This window comes from Trichosurus vulpecula, chromosome 7 (assembly GCF_011100635.1).
Source record: "Trichosurus vulpecula isolate mTriVul1 chromosome 7, mTriVul1.pri, whole genome shotgun sequence".
In the NCBI taxonomy this organism is placed as follows: domain Eukaryota; kingdom Metazoa; phylum Chordata; class Mammalia; order Diprotodontia; family Phalangeridae; genus Trichosurus; species Trichosurus vulpecula.
Window position 1 is genome coordinate 191,120,986 of NC_050579.1, and position 24,599 is coordinate 191,145,584.

The 24,599-nt window shown below is 36.3% G+C and overlaps 1 protein-coding gene across 3 annotated transcripts in view; it reads right to left on the minus strand.

Annotated features, from left to right (window-relative positions):
• The window catches only part of DOP1A (DOP1 leucine zipper like protein A), a 107,199-nt gene that overhangs the window by 35,499 nt on the left and 47,101 nt on the right, over window positions 1–24,599 (minus strand). For 2 of the 3 annotated variants that reach the window (XM_036767102.1, XM_036767101.1), the window contains exons 11-15: window positions 23,247–23,366; window positions 18,798–18,912; window positions 17,741–17,974; window positions 12,692–13,313; window positions 7,336–7,610 (exon numbers count right to left, since the gene is read on the minus strand). In XM_036767102.1, the coding sequence (XP_036622997.1) occupies window positions 7,336–7,610; window positions 12,692–13,313; window positions 17,741–17,974; window positions 18,798–18,912; window positions 23,247–23,366 (1,366 nt within the window). Of the gene's footprint in view, window positions 1–7,335; window positions 7,611–12,691; window positions 13,314–17,740; window positions 17,975–18,382; window positions 18,413–18,797; window positions 18,913–23,246; window positions 23,367–24,599 lie in introns of all 3 variants that reach the window. The other variant, XM_036767100.1, reaches the window with a different exon arrangement.

Genomic DNA, 24,599 nt, shown 5'->3' on the forward strand with positions numbered 1-24,599 from the left:
AACTTTTTGCAAAAAATAGGTCAAAAGTCTGAAATAGAGGCATGATGAGTGATGGGAGAATTCAATTACACGGAAATCTTCTAATGTTCCCCCACTCTGACAAAAGCAAAATAGCTAAAAAGTTCTTAACAACTACATAATTTCATTTTTTAAAAGGTTGAGGAAAACAAAGAGAACTCTTGTTCTAGACCTCACTGACAACAATAAGGAGGAACTAGTTATCAAAATTAAAAGGTTGGGGAGAGGATTCTGGGAAGATGGTAGAGTAGGTCAAAAAATTCCAAGCTCTTAAGATTTTCCCCCATAAAAGAGTTAAAATTGCCCCTAAGGGTGAACAAAGTGTGGGTGGAGACAAAGAAGAATAGGGGTACAACCAGGATCTTCCTGGGACAGTTTGAGAAGATCTGAAGAAAAATCCCAGGACCAGATTTGGTCCCTGAGAGAAGTAAACACCTCCAGGCTAGGTCCTATTTTAACAACAAGCAGGGCAAGCAGCTTAAACAAGTGGCAAGTCCTGGGGTTAGTTGGTTTGAGAAGCTGCCTCGGCCACAGGATAGTGAGGGGAGCCCTGCGTTCGAGCCCAGGAAGATTGAGGGAACCTCTGCTGATGAGGAATGCCAGATCCAGCTGTGCTGCAAAGAGCGGAGGAGGCGAGAAGGAACCAGCGCACACCTGGTAAGTACAGAAGCAGTGGGGCAGACAGCCCCTGGCTGTGGGCGCTTACAGGAGGTTGGAGGTTTGGCTTTAGTTTCAGGCTACAGGGGAGAACTGAAGATCTGGGGCAAGAGGTACCATTTCCCATACCCCAGTGCTAGAGATTATTACAAAAATCAAGTTATTATGACAAAAAAAATGCACAGGCAAAGGAGAAAGAAATCCAACCATAGAAACCTATTATGGGAATAGAGATGACCGGGGATTCATCTTCAGAAGAGGATATTGAAGTAAAGAAACCCCCAAAGAGCAACGTCAAATGGTCACTTGCCCAAAAAGAAGTTATAGAAGATCTTTAAAAAGAATTTTAAAATCAAATGACAGAGATGGAGGAAAAACTAAAAAATAAAATAACATAAAAACAATCCAAGAAAAACAGAAGGGTTATGAAAGGAAAATCAACCAATTAGAAAAGGAGATCCAGAATCTCAATGAGGAAAATGACACCTTGAAAATCAGAATTGGGCAAAGTGAAGACAGTGAAATTATAAGATATCAAGAAATTAAACAAAACATAAGTAATGAAAAAATAGAAGAGAAAGTGAAACATCTTATAAGAAAAACCACAGATTTGGAGAATAAATCAAGAAGAGAAAATATAAAAATAATCAGACTAGCTGAAAGTTATGATCAAAAAAAGAATCTTGACACAATAATACAAGAAAAAATTAAAGAAAATTGTCCTGAAGCATTAGAACAAGGCAGGGAGGTAGAAATAGAAAAAATCCATTGAACACCACTTAAAAGAGGTGTTCAATGATATTCCTATGAGTTTTCCTCATAGGATCACTTAAAAGAGATCCTATGAGGAAAACTCATAGGAATATCATAGTCAAGTTCCAAAACCCCCAGCTCAAGGATAAAATATTAAAAGCATCAAGATTAAAACAATTTAAATATGATGGTGCCACAATTATAATTACACAAGACCTGGCAGCAGAGATAGTAAAGGACTGCAGGTCTTGGAACATAATATATCTAAAGGCAAAAGACCTGGGGCTCTGGCCGAAAATATCATACCCTTCAAATTTAAATATTATCTTGAATGAAAAAAAAATGGACATTTGACAAACTCTAAGAATTTCAAGACTTTGTTAAAAAAGAAATCCTCAACTTAATAAAAGACTCGACATACGAGAACCAAGAGAAACATAAGGTACATACCAAAGACTGACTATAAGGGAGTCATAAGGACAGACTGTTTACGTTTTATATAACATAAAATGTAAAACGTATGTCTAAGATTCTTATTAATAATTGTTGAGCTCATAAGAAAGAGGGGGATAAACCTGACTATGATATGAATTTAAAAAGTAAAACCATTTAGAAACAGCTAAAAAGAGTAACTATTTTATACAAAAGAGGTACAAGAGGAAGAAGGATACAGTAGTTCTGGTAACCTACTTTCATCAGGAATGGGTTTAAGAGGGAACAATACATATATATTTAGAAGAGTATCAAAGCCTTCTAAATTTAGAAGAAATAAAATGGTAGGGGTATATAGTAAGGGAGGAGAGGACAAGGGAGGGATTAGGAAAAGGGAGAGGTTTTTAGAGAGGAGAATGAGGAAATAGATAAAGGGTGTTTAGATCAATGGGAGTGGGAGGATAGGGGAGGGGGGAAGGCAAGTAGTAGGAGGGCAGGGTAGTTGGTGGGGGGGGGGTTGGCAAGTAATAGGAGGGTGTTGTAGCATGTAGAAGTAAAGTAGAGGAGGCAGGAGGGATAGGAAAAAAGGGATATGTACAAACGTAAAAACCCAAGGATCAGGAGTAGAGTATGTTTGGGAAAGTATATGTCTATATACATATGTATATATGTATTATGTGTATGTATATATCAAGAAACATATCTAAACTATATTGTAGCCTTCTGGGGGTGTGGGGGAGGGGAAAAAGAACAAAGTGCATGGCAGAGAACAAAAGAAAACACATGGAAGCAAAGGAAAGATCGACAATTCCCAACACAAGTTATATGATTTACCATACAAGCTTTCTTGAAAGGAAAATTTATTGTTACATATTTTGAATCCTCTCTTATGTTCTGCTATGCACATGACATGCTTTTTTTTGTTTCTTACTTTGTATTTAAGTTTCAATATTTAAGTTTGTGATGTGTTTTTGTTTCTTTTTTCTACTCTGTATTTGTGTTTCGGTAAAAGTAAAAGTAAAAAAAAAAAAATTAAAAGGATAGGAAGCTTGGGAAGAAGTCACCTCAACTTGAAATAGTCTGATGCACACAAAATTTTTAAAAGATTTCAAAAACTTAAGGTGAAAGAATAAGCCAAAAATTTCTTCAAAGAAAGTCAGCCTAGGAAGGAATAGTAAGTTCTTAGATAGAAACTAAGAAGACACCCACATAACAAAAAATTAAGAAGGAAGAGCTATCTAGAGAAACCGATATGGAAGCACCGAATATGCAACGACCAACTCAAATTTTATAAAAATAAGTGGAGAAGATGGAAGCAAGGGTAGGCAATGGAAAATTAATATAACAGGGTAGTACAGTCCTTTAAAGGATATTGCCAGGAGTACTTTTAGTACTTAGAATGAGTTGAGGCTTCTGAGAAATGCTAAGCCATCCTTCTAGTTAGCCACAAATTCTTTTTTTCTATTAGTTCCATTTACTGTGAGAATGCTAAGATTGATACAATTGAGTTTTTCTAGTACTGTGTCCACTGGAGGTCAAAGAGCAATGATCTAACACTTAGAGTACCCAAGTTTATGGATGGGCCTAAGGCATTATTTTGAGGGAGGAAGGGAGTGGGATTTCTACCACCAGCATCATAATCACCACAATAAATATTCAATGAGAACAGTTCAGGTCACCAGGCCTAGACTAAATGATTGCTGAGCCACTATCTGTGATCTTTGAAAGATTATGGAAGAAGATGTCATACGCCTAGAGACGGCCAAAAAGAGGAAAGAGCGGAATTGGCAAGCTAGAAGTCAGGGATAGTATGTGAATAGCTGGAAAGAACGGCAGCATGGCTTCATCAAGAAGAGGTAATCACTCTCATTTGCTTTTTTTTTTTTTGACAGGATGACTAGACTGGCAGATTAGGGGAGTACAACAGATATAGTTTACATAAACATGGGCAAAGTACATGATAGTCTCATACTATTCTTGTGTCCAAGATGGAGAGTATGAACTAGACAATAGTACTATGGGATAGATTTGGAACCAGTTGAATGCCAGACCCAAAAGAACTCTTTAATGATTCACTGTAATAAAGGGGGATAGGTTAGGAAGGAGCAAGATATAGTTAGTCTTTCACAACATGAGTATTGTGGAAGGATTTTACATAATGATATGCATGTGGCCTATGTTGAATTGCTTGCCTTCTTAGGGAGGGTGGGTGGGAAGGGAAGAGGGGAGAGGATTTGGAACTCAGACTTTTAAAAACAGGTGTTCAAAAAAAAAAAAGGTTCTGCACGCAACTAGGAAATAAGATACACAGGCAATGGGGCACAGAAATTTATCTTGCCCTACAAGAAAGTAAGGGAAAAGGGGATGGGAAGGGAGTGGGGTGACAGAAGGGACGGCTGACTGGGGAACGGGGCAATCAGAATATACGCCATCTTGGAGTGGGTGGGAGGGTAGAAATGGGGAGAAAATTCGTAATTCAAACTCTTGTGAAAATCAATGGGGAAAACTCAATATATTAAATAAATTAAAAAAAAAAGATTCATTGTCAATTAAAAAGGAAGTCTCTAGTAGATTACTCCAAGGATCTGTCTTTGTCCTTGTGACATACAACATTTTTATCAATTATTTAGATAAAGGCTTAGAAGACATGCTTATTAAATTTTCAGATGACAAGAATCTGGAGGAGATGGACAATATACTGGATAACAAGAAAGAAAAGCAAAGCATAGCAAAGGGCTTAAATCTAGTTAGATGAAACTTAATAGAGATTAATATAAATTAATATTTGGGCTCAAAACATCAACTTCATAAAGTATGGCTAGACAAAAATCCGTATGAAAAATATTTTGAGTGGACTGTAAGCTCAATTTGTTAACTGTATCGCATAGCAGCCAAAGAAAAAAAAAAGCTAACATAATCTTTAGGCTGCATTAAGATGAGTATATTGTCTGTAGCATAAAAAGACAATCTTTACATACTGCATTCTGATTAGAGGACAATTAGAGCACACACATCTGGGGCTGGAAGGGACCTGAGAGGTTCTGATTTACTGCAGAAGAGGAAACAAGGGCCTGGGATGTCGAGTGACTGGCCCAACAGGGGCAATCTGGTACTTAAGTGTCAGAGAGAGGGAAGATTTGAAATTAAGTCCTCTAACTCCAGAACCAGCATTCTCTCCCCACCTTGCACTGCACCATAAATGCTGCCTTCTATTATATTTAGAGCTGGGTGCCATATTTTAAGGATACTGATTAACTGGAGTGGATAGAGAAGGGCAACCAGGACAAGTGATGGGTCACAAAGCTATACAATATGAAAATCAATAGAAGGAAATGACCACATTTACTATGGAGGAGATAAGGTTTGAAGGGTTATGTCAAAGAAGGATATAACTTGCTCTGCATGACCCCAGAAAGCAGAACTAAGGAAAACTGGTAGTTTTAAGACTTGACCCAAAGAAAAGATTCATAACAATTACAGTTGTCCAAAAATGAAGTGGGTTGCCTTGTGAGATAGCAGGTTCTCCCTCACCAAAGATCTTCAAGTGAAGGTTGAATGACTACTGGGGATGGTGTAGGGAGGAATTTGGGTCACATACAGGCTGTACTGCTTTCAGTTCTGATTATGATTCCACTATGTTTATTTCTGCTGTACCCTAGGAGATTTACAATTCATACAACAGCAACTATAATTTTTATTCAATTTTTCAAATAAATGAGCACTTTATTTAGATCTCAGAAAAACAGTATGTGCCATTTCACTATTATAGCAATATTAGGCATAGTGAATGATGCTAGCTTGAGTTTAAGGATCTAAGATACATGGAATGCAATTTAATTTTAACAATATTATATAATAATTTTAATGATATCAAAAACATGAATTATAATTCAGACTTTCAAAGTGCCTAATATTACAGGAAACAGGTCACTTAAATAAAAATTTAATGATATAAGAATTCCATCATGTCCTCCATCTCCTGATAGTCTATGATAACTTTCAGAAAAACAGACAAAATCAGTCTTTCATTTATAACATAACATTAGTATGAATATTATCCTGTGTTTAGACATGTATAAACCATATGTGGATTATGCTGAATTCTATGTTCTTTACTCAAACAATGACTATTTTTAAAAATCTGGTAACTATTTATTACATATTTATTTCTTCTTTAAAGTAAGACCTCTTCAGAGGGTTTCTTCACAGTGGAATACAGTTGCCATGCCAACCACTTTTTTTTTCCAGATAGAAGTACTATACCATATCTTCATTTTGTTTTTGGTTAAAAAAATATTCCTCACTGAATCTGACTTTACACCTTGTGTAAATATGCAAGAACTGATGGGTATTTGCTTAGAAAGATATGAAACAGCCACCAACTGTTCAGGCTATTACTTTAAAATCCATATTTGAGCATTTCCACCGCTCCAACATAAAGAATTAAATGAGTGAGAATCATGAAGATATTTGAAAAAGTGTGGTCTAAAACAGGAATTGTTAACATTGGGTCCATGATCTCTTAGGAAAATATATATAATTTTATTTCAATATAATTGGTTTCCTTTGTGATCATATGTATTTTTATTTTATGAATGTAAAAACATTATTCTAAGGTCACAAACTTTATTGAAATGCCAAGAGTCTATGACACTAAGAAAACTAAGAATCCTTGGTCTAAACATTGCAAGTTTTGCATTGACTGGGTTGTCAAATTCGATCTCTAGTTAATTCAGAAGCCATAATCATCAATAAAGTCAGGGAGAAATAAGTAAATGACCCTTATTCTTCCACAAAAGGAGAGGAAGAGAAATCCAATCTGTTCCTATCTGGAGAATTTTGCTCTCTAGAATAAATCATACCAAAAAGGTTCTTCAAAGCCAAGATTTTGCTATATAGAATTTCTAACATCTCAAGCACTCCTTCTAATAGTATGTCCTACTGCTTAGGTTAGTTGATTAAACCAGTCTTCCACTTCTTTAATTCATGAACTTCTTTCCCTCCCTATCCATGACTCTCTTCATAAGAATTAATAAATTAAGTTGATATGACTAAGGGAAGATGTGAAAAGCAGCACAAAAAGGGGTATATGTATGTGTGCGTCTGTGTGTGTGTGATAAATATATAAATCACCATATATACACATTACTATCAACATACTGTGATTTCTTTTCTCTAGAATTCTATTCAAGTATTTATGCTTAGTATTTAAGATCATAAATTTGAAATCATTTAATCCAATTCCCCAATTTACAGATAAAGAAACAGGTTGAGAACTGAACAACTTGCCAAAGGTCATGGAGCTAACAATAGGCAGATACGGAATTTGAACCCAGATCCTCAACTTCAAATCTAGCACTCTTTCCAATGCCCTGAGTTCAGGTAATTTCATTTGTTTATCATCTTAAAATATTAGTTTTTATTAAATTCCTTAATTTTTTAGTTTTGGCGTTGCACAGATTTCTTATACTATACCTTGAAAAATTCAGTCTTTTCAGCGGTGTACCGTAGGTTGCCTTGAGTTAAGGGAGGCCTAATAACTACAGCCACTCTTCCCTGGTTTGGACTTAGGGGCTGTGTAGGCTCCACACTGTTCACATTTTCCCCAGTGACAACGGCAACAGATTGAGTCAATCCTACCAAGTCCATTACTAGCGAAATAGCAATGCTTTGGACACTGAAGTCACTTGCTTGACTACAAGCATTCATCAGAGTCTGGAGCCAGAATGGGGGCTGTACCTGCTCACAGTCTGAAACAAAACACAAGAAGGAAATAGAGTTCATTATCCTAAACAATTTTAAGTATAGATAAATGAAGCATTTATTGTGTTCTGTGCCATATACTATGAATAGAATCACAAACATTAATTTTTTTAAACTTAGAAAATAAATCTATTTTTACATCACAAAAGAACAAAAAGGAAGAATCAAAGTGGGCATGTTTATTAATAAATCTGGATGCTTAATGATATACATTTTACAGAGTAGACAAAACACTGGACTTGCAGTCAGAAAGGCCTGGGTTCAAATTCTACCTAAAGACATTTACAAACTGCTTGAATCTAAAGAAGTTATGTAATGTCTCTGAGTCCATTTCCTCCTTCATAAAACAGGGTTAATAATAGCACTTGTCTAATCAAATGATGCAAGGTATGTACAACACTCTGATACACATTTCTAAGATTTCCAAACGCTAAATCATAAAGCATTTACAAAGCACTATGTGCAAATAGCTGCTATATGGTGGTTCCACCACCATTACCAAAACCCTGAGGGGGACTAGTGTTGGGTGTAGATTTAGGTTATTACTCTAGGCCAGAAGAAATAAATCCTCAGCCATACCCTGAAAACCTTTCTCCTAATCTTATCTCTGGGTCGGGACCCTGCCTCACCCCCTCTGTCTTCTCCCTAAACCATACTTCCATTCTGTGGCTGTCTCTAGTCCCCTGGGTGGGGAGAAGGCACTAGCATCTATCTATGGGACTAGAAAAGGCCTCACACAAGGTAACATTTCAGCTGTCTTGAAGGAAACTAGGGATTCTGAGAGGTGGATCGGAAGAAGGAGTACATTCAGGCATGGAGGACAACTAATACAACTAGGTTCACAAGCTCTATGTCATCTTTGTCTCCTCAGTAGCCCCACACTTTCTTTCTGTTGCTAAGTCTCAGAGTTTCTACCTCCAACTAACACAACTAACACAACAACAAGAGGGTAAGAGAAAAGAATATCTCATATAAGGAAAAGTAAGAAGGCCAGTTTGGCTGGACCATGGTGCACAGAGTAGGCTATGTACAATAAATCTGGAGAGCTAGCATCTGATCGGGTAACATAGAGCTTTAAATACCAAAAAAGAATTATCATCAGATCCTAGAGGTAATAGGGAATGACTAAAGTTTATTGTTTAGAGTAGGGTTAGCTGAGGGCAGCTAGGTGGCACAGTGGATACAGTACCAGGCCTGGAGTCAGGAAGACTCCTTTTCTTGAGTTCAAATCTGGCCTGGAGAAGGAAATGGCAAAATGCTCTAGTATCTTTGCTCAGAATACCCCAAATGGGGTCACAAGGAGTTGGACATGACTGAAAATGACTGAACAACAACAAAAGGTCAGCTGAGATGGTCAGACCAGCACTTTGAGAAAATCACTCTGATGGCAATTTGGAGGGTGAGTTAAAGTGGGGACGAGGTAATTAGGGCAACAGTCCAGGTGAGAGGTGCTAAAGGCTTCAAATAGGGCAGTAGCACAGTAAATGAAGAGAGGACAGGTGCAAGAGATGTTATGGAGGTAGAAACTCTGAGACTTAGCAACAGAAAGGAAGTGTGGGGCTACTGAGGAGACAAAGATGACATAGAGCTTGTGAACCTAGTGCCTAGAAGAACGGTGGTATCCTTAATAAACAAATTTGGAATAGGGATGGGTTTCTGGGGAAAGGTAAAGGGTTTTGTTTTGAAAATGTCTCATCATGGCATGGGGTGACATTGGATCCTTGAAGACTATGCCACCAGAATGAATGCCAGATCTTGAAGACTCTATCAATACAGAAAGCCTCAAAATGAATTATACATGTCTGTTCTCTGAGGACCAGCTTAGGTAATTTTGGAGCCGTTCATCAGTGGAGGATTGCCCACCAGGTAACTGATTTTTTTTTCTGCTATATGATCTTATGAAGAGAGTCTACCAAGGAATAAAACAGTCTGAATATAGATAGGAGACTAGGGTCTGCGGACATAGCATCTCTAAAAATCAACACAGCATTTGCCAAAGACTTGTGATATTTTTGTGGAAAAGATAAAGAACATGAACCGAGTGAAAATATGGTGGTTATTATTGGGTATACTCAACAATCTCTGAGTGAATGGATCCAAAAACTTGGGATTTATATGTTTGTCTATAGCAGTAGATGATAGGACTTTACTATGAGCCTACTCTGTTCAACATTTTATGAATGACTTGAATGAAAATACAGGTTTTGGATGGGGGGGAGGGATATTAGATTAGCTGACAGAATCAGGATCCAGAAAAATCTTGACAGGAATCTAGTAAGATTAAAAATTAAATTTAATAACAACATATACATGCTAAGTATATAGTCCTATTCTATCAAGAGCTGAACTGGTTAACAGATCTGCCTTGTAGAATCAGCTTCAGAAAACCAATGGAGCCACAGCATACAAATCTCTAAGATAATACAGTGGAAATAAAGTTGAGTGTGGAGTCAAGAGGATGGGGTAGTAGAAGCAACAATATCTAAAACTGGGAGAGAGGTAGGTTTGAAACAGCAGATAAGAAATTGTTTTTCATTGGGAGTTTGATGGTGGAGAGAGAGACAGAGAGAGACACTAAGCTTTCCTAGGCCTTGGCCAGTGGACAGAAAGTGAAAGATTCTAAGATGACTAAGCCGGTAGGCAGTAAAAAAATGGAAACCCTTGCTTAATACCAACTTTTAAAAGAAAGACAGTGAAAGCTGGAGCAGTAGATTCTGAAAGGCTGCAATCGAGGCTCCCATTAGCATCAATGGCCATAGAAATAAAATTAAGTTAATATCAAGGTTCATGTTAAGAAGAATGTTAGAAAGGGGGGGAAATTAAGGTGAATTAATAGTGAATGTCCTATAGCTCACTGATGACTAGGATTATGCAGTAAAACTTCGTGAAATTATGGACTGTTAAACCCTGAAGCATAAGATATAATATCAGAAAGCAATCTTAGAGGTCAAGTTCAACCTTTTTTATTTTACAAAGGAAACTCTGGAAGTGAAGGAACTTACTCAAGTGGAGTAAATAGATGGAGTCAGGATTGATTACATGTTTTTTTTTAGTTTAATGTATTTTCCATTAACATTATTTATTCTCCTATTAGTGCTTCAGGGTAAAATTGCCTTTAATCTAGGACACTGGTGTACTGTTACCAAGGATCAGGGGGAAAGACCCAGAACGGAGAAAATTCTGTGGTCTTTTTTACCCCACAGGGGATCCAAAATGTGGAGACTATAGCGAGCAAAGAGTAATTGTAGCTTGAAAACTTGAAATACCCACGATTCCAGTCCCTTGGTTGGCTGGTTACATAGCATACTTGCGTCACCATAGGTTCCATTTAATAAATGCACAATATTCATCATGCAGAAGGTGCTAATTTACATTTCTGTTGTACATATATACATATGCATGCATTCTATATTGGTTTTAAATTACATAAATAACACTAAGAAGAGGCCTTTTAATGGTAAAAACTGAATCATGGGGGTTAGTTTGAGATACATCTGATTAAGTTATTACTCAAATCCAAAGAGTAAATGAAAAAAAAAGAAATGTAGTACAAAATTATTATAGATCTTAAAGTCTTATTGCTGTACAGAGAGGAAGATGAGGCAGGTTTAAAATCAACCACATGAATATTCTAATTAATGAAGTAAGTTAGACAGACAAGTATGGAAAACCTCCTTGAAAAAATCCTAGTCACAAAATTTTTAATCCTATATTCAGCTCATTAAACATCTGACTTTCACTGTGTTCCTCTTTTTTCCTTGCTTGACATTAAATTTAAAACACCTATTCTTTTCTTTGCTCTTGCTTCTCATTCCTCACCTGAAGCAGAACAAAGCAGTTTGTTGCACTGCTGTGCAAGCCACTCGCAGTGGCCCTCATAAGAAGTGATGGAGAATAAGATGAGAACAAAGGCATTTTGCTTCCTGATTTCCAATCTATATTAAAAAAGTCTAACAGAGATAAAGATTTTTCCCCCAAGTAAAAATATCAAATCCACCAGCATCCTGATTTTGAAATTAGATTTTTTCAGAAAAATACAAGATATTGGTGTTAGTTTGTATAAATTAATAATAGTTTACATTCTATTAAATGTGTCATTCACCCAGTTTTATATTTCTTTAAAAATCTAAGAAATTCAAAGATAAATTATTAATTACATTTGTAAACCACAATTTGGTATTCACATTCTGCACTTAAAATTATGCAGAAGGCATAATTTTACTCTGAATTTCACAAATTTAAAATGCATCATAATAGTAAGAATTTTAAAATTTAATTATATATTAGTAACTTTTAGCATATTCATTCATGATGTCAGAGTTATAGCATGATTTGCTATACACTAATGTTTTTATAATCATAAAATTTTAGACGAAAAATACAGAAGGAAAAATCCTCTGTAGTCTATTGTTCATAATTAATCAGTCGTTTATATATACTTTCGAGACCAATTCAATAAATGAAGACAATATACTACTAAATGCACAGCTGTACTTTGGGGCAACAACTAGCACCTGTAATAAACCCCTGAAGAAGAAGATTTTCCTTAACCAAACCTGATCATCTTAAGCTCTAAAATTAATGATAATGATTTCAGGAGATGATCCAAACTTATTCTTCAAGTATATAAAAATTTCAGTTAAAAGGAGCAAAATGTTTTAAGAAACGTACACAAGCACACACTCTGAAATACAATGGATCCAATTTCTTACTTTGTCAACATAAATTGATCCAATGGATATAAATATGGCACTATTTTAAAACCACAGCTAGAAGAATTTGGGAGTTTTTTTCCCTCCTCTGTTTCTACTCACCTGCAAGCATTAATTGCCAAAGACATGAAAATCACATCTACCACAATACCAATTTCCCCTCATAATTACAGTAGATATCTTGTTTCCAAAAAGTTATCCAAACTATAACAGTACAGATCTTTTTATTAACTATCTGCAAAACAAAATTAGAGTCCTAGTTTTAAAATTTGGGGCTAATTTTTAAAAGAGAAAATTGACTTTGAACAGCATGTCCAAAGAAAATATTGAAATACAGGCAACCTAAATGAACTTACCAATATCTGATTTCTCAGAATGTAACTCTGATGTATGGTTCCCCTCAGCAATGTAAACAGGAAAGCTTGAACATTCAAGGAATAGCTGACAGGCAGCAATAAAGGCAGAAAGATACTCTTTTGGTGGTGTTTGTTTATTTATGTCTTTTCCTTTAACATCTCCTTGTGACTCCCTGTCCCATTTTGTGGTCTCTCCTTGATCTCGAGTGAGATCCACACGATGCTCCGTTGTCAAAGGCTGAGGCAAAGAATTACTCTGAATGATATAGAGGTTGATAAGTCTGGTTAAAAACTGCTGGACATACTCCAGGCAGCACTGCATTGCAGTCTTTTGGGCCGTCTTCCCACTTCGGGTTGCTGTCCCCTGCGTGACTATGGAGGGTGGCTGTACAATGGTTTCTTCAGATCCCACTGTAGATGCTGTTTCTGTCTCTGAAGATGTGCTACCAACTGGAATAGCAGCTGTTCCCTGTCCCTCACTCAGCTCTCTGTCAATGTCATCAGCTTTATCTGCTTGATACTGCACAAATTCTGTAAATCCACTCTCTGAGGAGCGACTGCTTGGTGGATTTTCACCATCTTCAAATACTTCAATAGGATTTTCAAGAGACACTGATGGAATCTAAGAGATTTTAAAAAATTATATCAAGATAAATGCATCTATTTCACAATCAGAAGAGGATCATAACAAATTTAGGCATGTGATTTATAACTTTAATCATCATATACTGTCATTTTTTCAAAAGAAAAAACTGTTCCTTTGAACCAAAAGTTCAGGATTTGTAGGGTAGATCCTGAAAGTTATCCTAAGTTTTACTTTGTGTACGTTCTTACCATTAGTATTTTAGTCAAATTCCTTCCCTTGCAATCTTAAGCAATAAATCTTTCTCATTTTTACATTATGACCTGTTTAAAAACTTATGTTCTCTTTAAAGATATCAGAAAATTCTAAGGAGTAAAAGGTTTGGCCCTTGCCATTGGTGGGAATCTGGACTAGGGGCCACATAAGACAAGAACACATTCCATATCTAATTATATGAAGGCTTTTATTTTATAAAGTTTGGAATTGAGACCATGAATTGTTACCAATGAAATTTAATATCCAACGCCAAGTTTCTGGAGAATAATAGTGAATGTATGTATGTGTGTACATAGACACATATATATGTAAGAATACAGTACTTACTATGTGCCAGACACTAAGTGCTTTAATAATAGATAAATATCAGTAATAATAATAATAGCTAACATTTACATGACACCTACTCTGTACCAGGGACTGTGCTACGTGCTTTGGAAATATCATCTCATTTGATCTTCACAATAACCCTGGGAAGTAGGTTCTATTATTATTCCCATTTTACAGGTGAGGAAACTGAGGCAGACATAAATTAAGTGACTTGCCCAAGGTCACACTCGACTCTAGGCCTGGTACTCTTTCCCCTGGGCCACGTAGCTGCTCCAGATTTTTTTTAAAAGGTAGGATTTAATGGCCTAAAATTCTAAAGAGGAAGTTGTTAAGTTCTGAATGAAATTCCAAAGACACAAATATAAAAGGAACTATCTAGACAGCCTGGTTTGACTCCATAGGGACTTTCACTGATCAATTCAGATTTTTAAAAACATGAATATTAAATAGTAGCAAAGTGCTATAAGAATGAAGTCAGAACAGCAAAAGCTCAGAATGAGCTGAAGTTGTCAATAAAGGCTACGGACAACATGATGGTATTAAAAAAAATTGGTGGATAACTGAAAGACCAAGAAAGGGTTAGGACTGTTGTTCAGGGTGGATGAGAGGTAACAGATGTAAGAATTTTTCTGCATCCCTCCCAACTGCTTCTCTTTTCCCTTCCAAGAAAAATGATCTTTGATTTAAGAAGGATTGGAGGGGAAAAAATAAAGGCTTAACAGGAAATTGAAACCCAAGACAGACATGCTCCAAGACAGGCTATATACGGGCTTGATTTTCAAAAAAAGGAAAAGAACCTGAAAACCCTAGGCCAGTAAGCAAGATGGTTTGGTGGCATTTAGAAAGGCAAGCAATGGTCCCTAAAGAGCCAGCATCGATTTGTTAAGAGGTCATGCAAGACTAACCTCACTTGCTTTTTTGACAGGGTCAACCAAACCAGTAAACAATATGAATGCAAGTTTTAATAATTCAGATTTGAGTAAACAACTGGTAAAATCTCCCCTGTTGTTCTTATGGATAAGATAGAGACAAGAAGAAAATACTATTAGTTGAATTCAGAACTGGTTGAATGCAAGAAACAAAAGGACAGTCACTTAGGAATCAATGTCAACTTGGAGGTTGGTTTCTAGTGGAGGGCCCCAGTACTATTCAACAACTTAGTCACTTCGATGAAGCCCAGAGATCAAAGGATCACAAGATTATAAAATTTCTGAGTTGAAAAAGACCTTAGAGATCATCTGGTCCAATTCACTTCAATCTGTGGACGACATTACTGGTGCCCAAAAACATTAAGTAATAAGTCCAGAGTAGCATAGATCTGAGATTTAAACCCAGGTCACCAGACTCAAAGTAACATGGTAAACTTTAAAGAATAATTATAGAGAGAAACTAGAGAAAGCATTTACTAGAATACTGTCTTCCTCCTAAACAGATCATAAAGTATTACTATAGAACTTCCTTTTGTGCTTGTGACGTTTGAAAATGAGAGAAATCTGGGAGAGATAACTAGGAAAAAGAACCAAAAACATCCTGACAAGCCACAATGACAAGCCAAACCTAATATATAATATGAAACATAATCAGGACAAATGTTACATTGCTACATTCAACTTCAAATCATCAAATTAAGACCACATCAAGAGCATAATTTCAGTTCTAGAGACTTCCCATTTTAGGAACAACCTTGACAAGCTAGAGTGCATTTGGAGGCAGAAGCTCAGGAAGTTTCAGGAAAGGGGGAATCTTACCTGTATGAAAATCGATAAAAGGAACTGGTAATGTTTATCCAGAACAGAAAACTTAAGGTGGGATAAAAGGTCTTTGGGTATTTAAAGGACTGTCACGTGGATTAGGGAATATTTTTATTCTACTCAGTGCAAGGGGCAGAAGAGATGTGTTGGGGATTTGGGGAGAGGCAGATAATCTTGACATTAAGAAAACTTCCTATTAATTTGAGCTGTCAAAATTGAATGGGGTGTCTTGCAAGGGTAGCAGGCTTTCTCTCACTGAAGGTTTGTTTACAAGCAGTGTCTACATGAACACTTGCTGGAGATGTTATAAAGAAAAGTCAACATGAGTTGAACTAGATGAATTCTGAAGACCCTCCCAACCCAGATTCTATAAAGTATCATAAAAGATGGCATTAAGAAATATTGGACTGGAAAAGCAAACAAATAGCTAGGGAGCAAGGCCAAGAAACAATAGAAAGATGAATCCTTGAAATCTTAAATGAACTAGAGGAATCCTCTATGGAAGATTTGTGGAGGAAATGGACAAACACAGTGAAAGATTAGAAAGTGTAGATAAGTTGAAATCTGCACCAGTTAAGGAAGTATCAATGAGATCTTAGAATAAGAGTTCTTTCAATGGGCCCATGAACTTGTTTTTAAAAATATTTTGGTAACTATTTCAAAAGAATTGATTTTCTTGATAATCTCATGTATTTTCTTTTACGTGTTTAATAATATTATTCTGAGGAGTCCATTGACTTTGTCAGACTGCCAAAGCAATCCATAACACTAAAACTATAAAGAACCTGTTCTGTCTTGCATCAATTTAAATATCAAAAGTTCAAAATTAAAATTTGTACTCGTTAACTTTTTTCTTCTATTTCTGTGTCTATAACTATGTGTGCAACATAGAGTGTATCTCAAAAGTCAGTTTAGCTTTAAGTTTTAATAGCTTAATAAGCTTTAACAAAATATTAAAGCTGAAAACTGCACTAAGAATTTTGGGACACCTTGTATATGGAGTAAAACATATGTATATGGAGAGGTGGTTATCTTCGAAACGAAGGACTATTCAATTCTTTCCTTTAAAAGCTTAATTTTCTACTTAAATTTGTGCAAGTCATATCATTTAAAAAGCAAATCTCATTTAAATAATTAAAAATTACAACTAGTGCATTATTGCCATAAAATATAATTTACTATCATATCAATCTTTCTCAGATTTTAAGACTTCAAATAATACCTTTCATATTAATATAAAATACATCATTTGGGCTAAAAATGCTAACAACCCAGTGAAATCTTACATATATTAATAATATTGTAGCATACAATGCATCATAACTAGGTCTCAGGAAATTTATATTGAAAGATATTTATTAAAACTAAGTAAAAGTTGCTCGTGATAAACAGATCTCTATGCATTAATATAGTTTAAAAACAAACAAAAAAAAATCAAGTGCTTGAAGACAAAATAGGATACATAGTCTAGAAAAGAAACCAGGCTTTCACTTATTAGCCAACTTGGATCAACTAAAAAAATTTCCCGTTTAAACAAATGATGCAAGTGCCAGACATATCTTTAAAAAGCATCATATATTCAATTCCAAGAAAAAGAACTGAAGAGAATTATAATGATCTATACTCTAAGCACATTAAAAAATTAGATTTAATGAACCATTACAAAATAAAATTTTAAAAATCTTACATGCCACATGAAAGCAGACTTCTTACTTTAATCATACTCATTAAGACACACTATGGCACTATACAGAAAGCCTTACATTACCTAAAGGAGGCCTTTAGTACTTCCTTGCCACACTTTCTTCCACACAGAGAGTACAATCCCCTGCACTGCTCTTTCCACTAAGATTTATCAAACTGTCTCAACATTCTAGTGCAGACACTTCTAAAGTCTTGATTTTGGGGATAGTTATAAATCTGCACATAACCACGTCCTTTTATCAGTCCCTTTGGTTGTTCCTCCAACACAGAGGATAAACTACTTGAACAATAAATATAAAAGGGCCCAATGCATCAGTTTGTTCTGCCACAAAGAGACAGGGCTAAAGAAGATGAGATGTTTATATGTCTAAAGGGAAAAATGAAGAAGTGAAAAGCCAACATTACCTTTTTGTCTTCCCATTCTTTGACAGGGTTGTTCTGACCACCTGAAAACCTTAAAACGCTGCCTGTGCCCGCAGATAACAGAGGAGGCTGGACCTTGCTAAGAATTTTTGAGCAGAGCCTGAGTGAATCTGTCAGTTCCGATAAATACAAAGTCTGAAGATGGCTTGTCAGTGCAGAAATCATTCTAAGGAGCAACTGGGGCAAGTGTTCTGTTTGTATTTCAATATAAGTCTCCTAATAAAAAGATAATTTAATTGAGAAAAACATTTGAATAATGATGAACTGAACTTCAATCCAGGGTATTACCAAGGTCTTAGTGCAGTTTTAAGTTATTAAGATTTTTGCAATCCATTTATTTAAAGTTTTACTAAAATGAGTTGGCAAATTAACTTATTCATAATATTTTAAATATACCATGCTTTTAACTAGGAATGTTAACAAATTATATTCACTCTGAATACAGGGAGATTAAAAAAAACATTTCTAGTCCCAAATTCTAATTAAAACATTATAAAATACATCATGCATCATATAGGTCAAACCTAGGGTATATTCATATTTTTCAAATTTAAATATAATAAGAAAAAAAGTATACAGAAGTAATTCATAATTCACAAAGAGAAAATAGGTTCAATGTCATACCTGACACAGCACCCTCATACTTCTAGTAGGCTTTGAAGTGAGAGAGCAAAGAATAAAAGAGAAAATATAAGAGAAAAAAGTTCCAACAGTCTTCATTGAGATGGCTTATAAAAAGCATTTTAAAAAAGAATATTCATGTGTTGGAATACCATATACTGAAGAATCAGCACTCGATCATAATTACAAAGCTATAACATTGCTCTGTGTGTGTATATGTGTGTCTATAGACATAAGTTGCATGTTAGTTAGAAAAAGGACAAAGCATTCACAAGCCCCCCCCCAAAAACCCCCAAAATGTTATGCCAGAAGATAATAAAGTCCTATCATTTTTAATGATAAATTACTAGTAGACTAGGCAGGCTCATAAACATGAAATATCTATATTTCTGTTTCTAAGCATTTTGTATTGCATTACCAAAGAGACTATGTCCAACAAAAAATCCACTAGCAGGCAGAAACTGGTTAGCTGTAGCTCAGATGATTCACTGCTATCTCCAGGTCCAATCTGAAGTCTGGCATGCAAGGTCCTCCTACAAAGGTAAATATACAGTTTACTAAGCACAGTAGTATGTTGAATATATATGACAGTACCGATAACAGCAGTTAAGTGTTCACCTTAATAATATTCCCGAAGCTGCCAATAATAGTGAAAAATGAATGTCTAAGTTAATTCTTATGTTACTAAGGAAGGTTAATGTTTAATTTAGTGTTTAAAATGTATTATGTTTCTGTTACAACCCTGTTTGAGAAAGCAAAGCCACATTATTTAAACAATAATAATTCAGGAATCTGTAATTTTGTCAGTAGGATATTCCCTCCACTGATGCAGATCACAATTACTTTCTAACTTAGTAGACTATCTTCAAGAATTGCTATGGCCAAACAATAAAAATAAAGCCAACCTAGCAATGAGCCTTCCTAAACTTTGTTAGTGATTCTCAGGTAATTGATATATGGTCCACCGCAGGGTCTATACTCAACGATTCTGGTTTGATAGAATCTACCCGTTTTTGTTCTCTGAGTATAGCTTTCATAAACCCAGGGTCACCTCCATGCAATGATGAGACATCGGAGTGGGGTCTTAATTTAAGATAATAATAATAATAGCTTGTATAGAGTTCTTTAAATTTTACAGGATACTGTCAATACAATAATCTTCTAACACAGACAGGCAGCGAGTGCATAACACATCCAATTTATAGAAGAAATGGAGGTTCAGAGGCATCAAGTGACCTGCCCAGGGTCACAGCCACTAATTGTCAGCACTTAGGTTCAAACCTTGGTGTCCCTGGACTTCATGTCTAGCAATCATTCAACGACACTTGACTGTTTTCTCTATCAACTAACACCTTAGTAAATGAGAGCGACTCCATCATGTTTAAGGATCATCACCACAAATGATCTGACACATCCATTCAAAAAACATTTATTATATGGTTAATATGAACAAGGGGTAGGGTGATGCAATGGTTAAAAAGCTTAAGTCAGTTTGGCTCAAACACAGGGCTTCAAGGTGACCTATTACACATCCTGGCTGTAGGGCCCTCAGCGAATCACTTAACTCTAAGCAGCCCAGGTAAACTCTAAGCTGCAGAACAGGTTCTAATTTGTATTGAAAGAGGGATTCCCTATACCAACTACATCACTGACCCAGTCTAATAATTTTTTAAAAATAAGACACTATGCTAGGCTTTGTCAGGCAGCTTTTAAATGGGTAGTTAAGGAATGTACACACATGAATATGATGCAGAGTAACACATTACTGAGTGCTATGAGTGAAAATGTTACCTATATAATATATATACATATATATCTTTATATAATAAAATCCATCCATCCATATCTTGAAAAAATCCATCCCTCTCTAGTCCTAGTCTCACATTACCCTGACCCTGAGCTCCAGTCTCACATCCCCAAAGGTCTAGTGGACATCTCTTATTTGAATATCCTGTAGGGCTCTCAAACACTTTCTACTGCAAATTACCTCCCTTTTTAATTTTCCTATTTCCATTAAGGGCACAATCACCACCATTCCAGTCACCCAGGTTCACAACCTCGGAGTCATCCTCAACTCCTCCCCCCACATGGACATTCAATTGTATAGTCCTGTTGATTTATCAACCTTCATAACATCTCTTGCATTAATCCTCATCTCTACATTCAAATGGCAGCCACCCTAATTCAAGGCCCTCTCTGCCTGTACTACTGCAATAATTTTCAATTTGGTCTTCCTGTTTCAAGTTCCTCTCCTCTCAAATCCATACTCTACACAAGGGTTTCTTAAACTTTTTCCACTCAGGATGTCCACATGGGGTCGTGACCCACAGTTTAAGAAGTACTGTGAATGCCAATGTGTTTTCCTAAAATTCAAGTTTGACCATATCATTCTTCTACTCAGTAAATTCCAGTGGCTCCCTTTGATTCTAGAATCAAATAAATTCCCATATTTTTCATGTAAAAGTCTTTTACAATTAGGCACCAATCTATCTTTCCAGGCTTATTACCATTTTACTCTTTTTCACATACTCTATGGTCCAACCAAGCAGGTCTACTTGTGACTCACACACATTTAATCTCTTATCTTCATGTCTTTAATACAGGCATCTCCCAATGTCTGAAACGCATTCCTTTCCCATTTATATCTCTTAGAATCCTTGCTGTTTAGTCACTTTGCAGTCATGTCCATCACTTCATTCCCCCATCTGGGGTTTTCTCGGCAAAGCTACTAGAGTGGTTTGTAATTTCCTTCTCTAGCTCATTTTACAAAAGAGGAAACTGAAGCAAACAGGGTTAAGTGACTTGCCCAGGGTCACACTGCTAGTAAATGTCTGAGGCTGGAATTGAACTCAGGTCTTCCTAACTCCAGGTCTGGCACTCTTTCTGCTATACCACCTCGTACCTAGCTTCCTTCAAAGTTCACCTGAGTCCCACTTCCTACATGACCCCTTTACTGCTTCGCTCTACGTGATGTGATGATGCCTCTTCAACCAATTATCATATATTTACCTACACATGTACATATTGTTTTCCCCAATATCATGTAAGTGCTGTGACTGTAAAGAACATTTCCATTTTAGTCTTTCTATCCCAGGTACCCAGAACTTAGACTAGAGCACTTAATAGGCACTAAATACATGATTGCTGATGAATTAGTTCAACTTAAAATCTATGTCTTAAGATGCTGGATGACCACAGTATGAAAGCTCATTTCTTGATAACCTCCTCCCAGTTCCTATAGGCCAATCTGTACTGGAGTCCAGGCCAGTAGGTTTTGCTGCTGGACCCAAGAATTTTATTCTTTTTCACAGAAGTCCCAGTAACTGTAGATCAATGCTGTGTCTTTGCTATGCCAAAGGATTTTTGAAAGTCCAAGGTGCACCTACAGAACCCACAAGGCCAACTAGAACTCTTTTCATAGCACAACAGCTGCAAGGAGAGCTTCATGACTTCAAACTACAAACCTTCACTGGAAGACATCACCATGCACCAATCAGAGAGGTGCTGTGGCCTCTACGACAGAGGATAATTTGAACCAGTACAGACTGAACAGGGAGTACTTGAACTAGATGGAAAGTTAGCTTAGATATAGATGACCTCGGAGGTCCCTGAGGTCCCTTCCAGCTCTTAAAATTCCAAAATATAGTGTTCTTGAAAAAAATTTGCCCAATCTTGCTTACACTCTTGGGGCTAGGGTAGAACTTCAACAGGCTCTTCTCAAATAGTGAAGAAACATGCAGCAGAATGAGAGAAGAAAGGACAGGGCCAAACTAAGTTGTTGGCCCTAGAAATCACAGGGTACATCTGAGAATTTAAATGACCAAATAAGCTCTGCTGGCTTGAGAAAGGCACCTTGGAGTACATTTACTATAATAATAAATTAGACCTTGTGTACCTTGACCTTATGCAGACCTATCTTTCCCACTTATTTTACTGTGCAGTCTATAAAGGCTCCTTGAATATTAAACCAAAGCAGCATGGTATAGCAAAGGGTGCAGTGGATTTGGAGTCAGAAGACTGTCTGTAGGATCAAGTTCTGCCTGACACTGAAGCTATGCCATTCATTTCTCTGAGCCACCATCTTCTCATGTGCAAACTAGGAGACAGCAATACCAACTCTACCCAAGCAATGCTGAGGTTTACATGTGAGTCTGGAGAGTACTTTGTAAATTGTAAAGGACTACATATATGTCAACTATTATAACTGAGTCCAAGTACATCCCGCAGTAGCAATTCAGATTTGAAGATCTTTCATACCCATTAATAGGCCAGGTGACCTGCTTACATCACAGGAAGCCTAAGTTACACAGTGGGAGGAGCTTCCTGACAGAAAAAAGAAATGCTAAGACAGAGAGAGAGGGAGAGCAGGTATGGCTGCTAATGGCCGCCCTCGTGATGGTTAGACCTGAACGGGCTGGGTCAGGTGTACTGTGAGTTTGTTTTGGGGAAGGCCCCAGCAGGGGGTTGGAGAGGTTTTGGGATGGCGAGGCTCCAGGTTGTTACATTGTGTGTGGAATGTTTTACTGCTGTGACAGACTGGATAAAAGGCTTGTGGGATCTGGTTCTCCGGCATCTGAATAAATGGCTCACTTCTTCCTTCTCTGTGGAGAGTATCATATACTTTGCGCTACAGAACCGCACAGGCATTTTGACAATTATCTACACTGTTATTATTGCCTTACTGTTTTACATCCATATGCTAATGCATTTAAAAACAAATTTAGTCATAGCATTATGTAATTTGGTATAACTGTGTTACAGAAATGCTACAAAAATGTCTTTTTTTGGGTTTGTCAAATTTTTAAGCAAAATAGGAAAGAACCAATTCTGAATGCATATTTTATTCAAGTGAATTAATTTTACATACCTACAGCATTCTTCAAACCAGCGTGCAATATAATCCCACATATAATAAGGCTCAAAGGAATTAAAGAGAAGATTGGCTGTTTTAATCAGTTCTGCTGTTTTCTTGTTTTCCCTCAATTTGCTGAAAAAGAAAATGAATAAAAATTGACAAATATCAGTACCTTCTTACCCCCTCCCCTATTCCCAAGTTAATAATGTTGGAATCCTTTAGTACTATCCATATTATACTTTAGTATCAGTAAAAATTAAAAATTAAATAAAAATTAAAATATGTAGTAAGGTTAACAGACTATGAAAAACATTTACTTGCCACTCTTATATGAGAGTTATTATAGTTAGTACCCTGAAGGATTTGTACTCTCCAATATTTGCCTACCCAAACCTGGAAGTCTGGGAATATCTTACATGAGATTATGTGTATAAAGTGCTTTGTAAACTACAAAGTGTTATAAAAATATATCTGAATCTTAAGTTGTAGGGACCTTAGACATCATCTAGTTCCACTTAAGGCAGGCAACTTCTCCATAGCATTCCCACCAAGTGTTCACCCACACCATTTACAAGATAATCCAGTTCACTGTGAGGTTAGAAAATTGTTCCCTCTTCTAAAATGAGGGCTACTTCCCTGTAACTTGACTCTGGACCCATTTCTGCTCTTGAGGACTACACAGTATACATTTCTTTTCTAGGTAATGATCACTCAAGAATTTCAAGACTGCCATCATGTGAACCCTAAATCTTCTCTTTTTCAAGTTAAACACCCTTAGCTCCTTTTCTTGAGAGCCTTCGTGATCCTTCAAAAATGCTCTTCTATCCTTATAAATAAAAAAGTGGCACAGAACTTGAAAAGCACTCCAAATGTTGTCCAACAAGCAAAGAATACAGTGGGAGTCATTCTGCACACTGTATTTTTATTAATGAAACCTAAGATTGCCTCAATTTTATTGGCAACCATCGCATGGTTGAGATGTAGTGACCTTGCAGTAACCTAAAAGTCCTAGTTCTTGTTCATTTAATTTGCTACGTAGCCATCTCCTGCCACCCTACTCTGACTTCTCCAACCTGTCCTTATATGGTTAATATTCTGAATTTAGGGGCTTCACATTTATCTAATTATATTTCATTTTGACAGTCTGAGACCATCATTCCAGACTACTGAGATTTTTCTAGATCCTGACTTTGTCCCTAAATTTATTAGGTGTCTGTGCATTAAGGTTGGTTGGTTATTTTCATAGAAATTATCAGTAAAAATGTTGAGGATTATAGGGTCAAAGTGAGAGATACATCACCCCTGCAGGTTAAAACTGTCCTATTAATCAACACTTATAGATCTATTCTTAAACCACTTACGAAT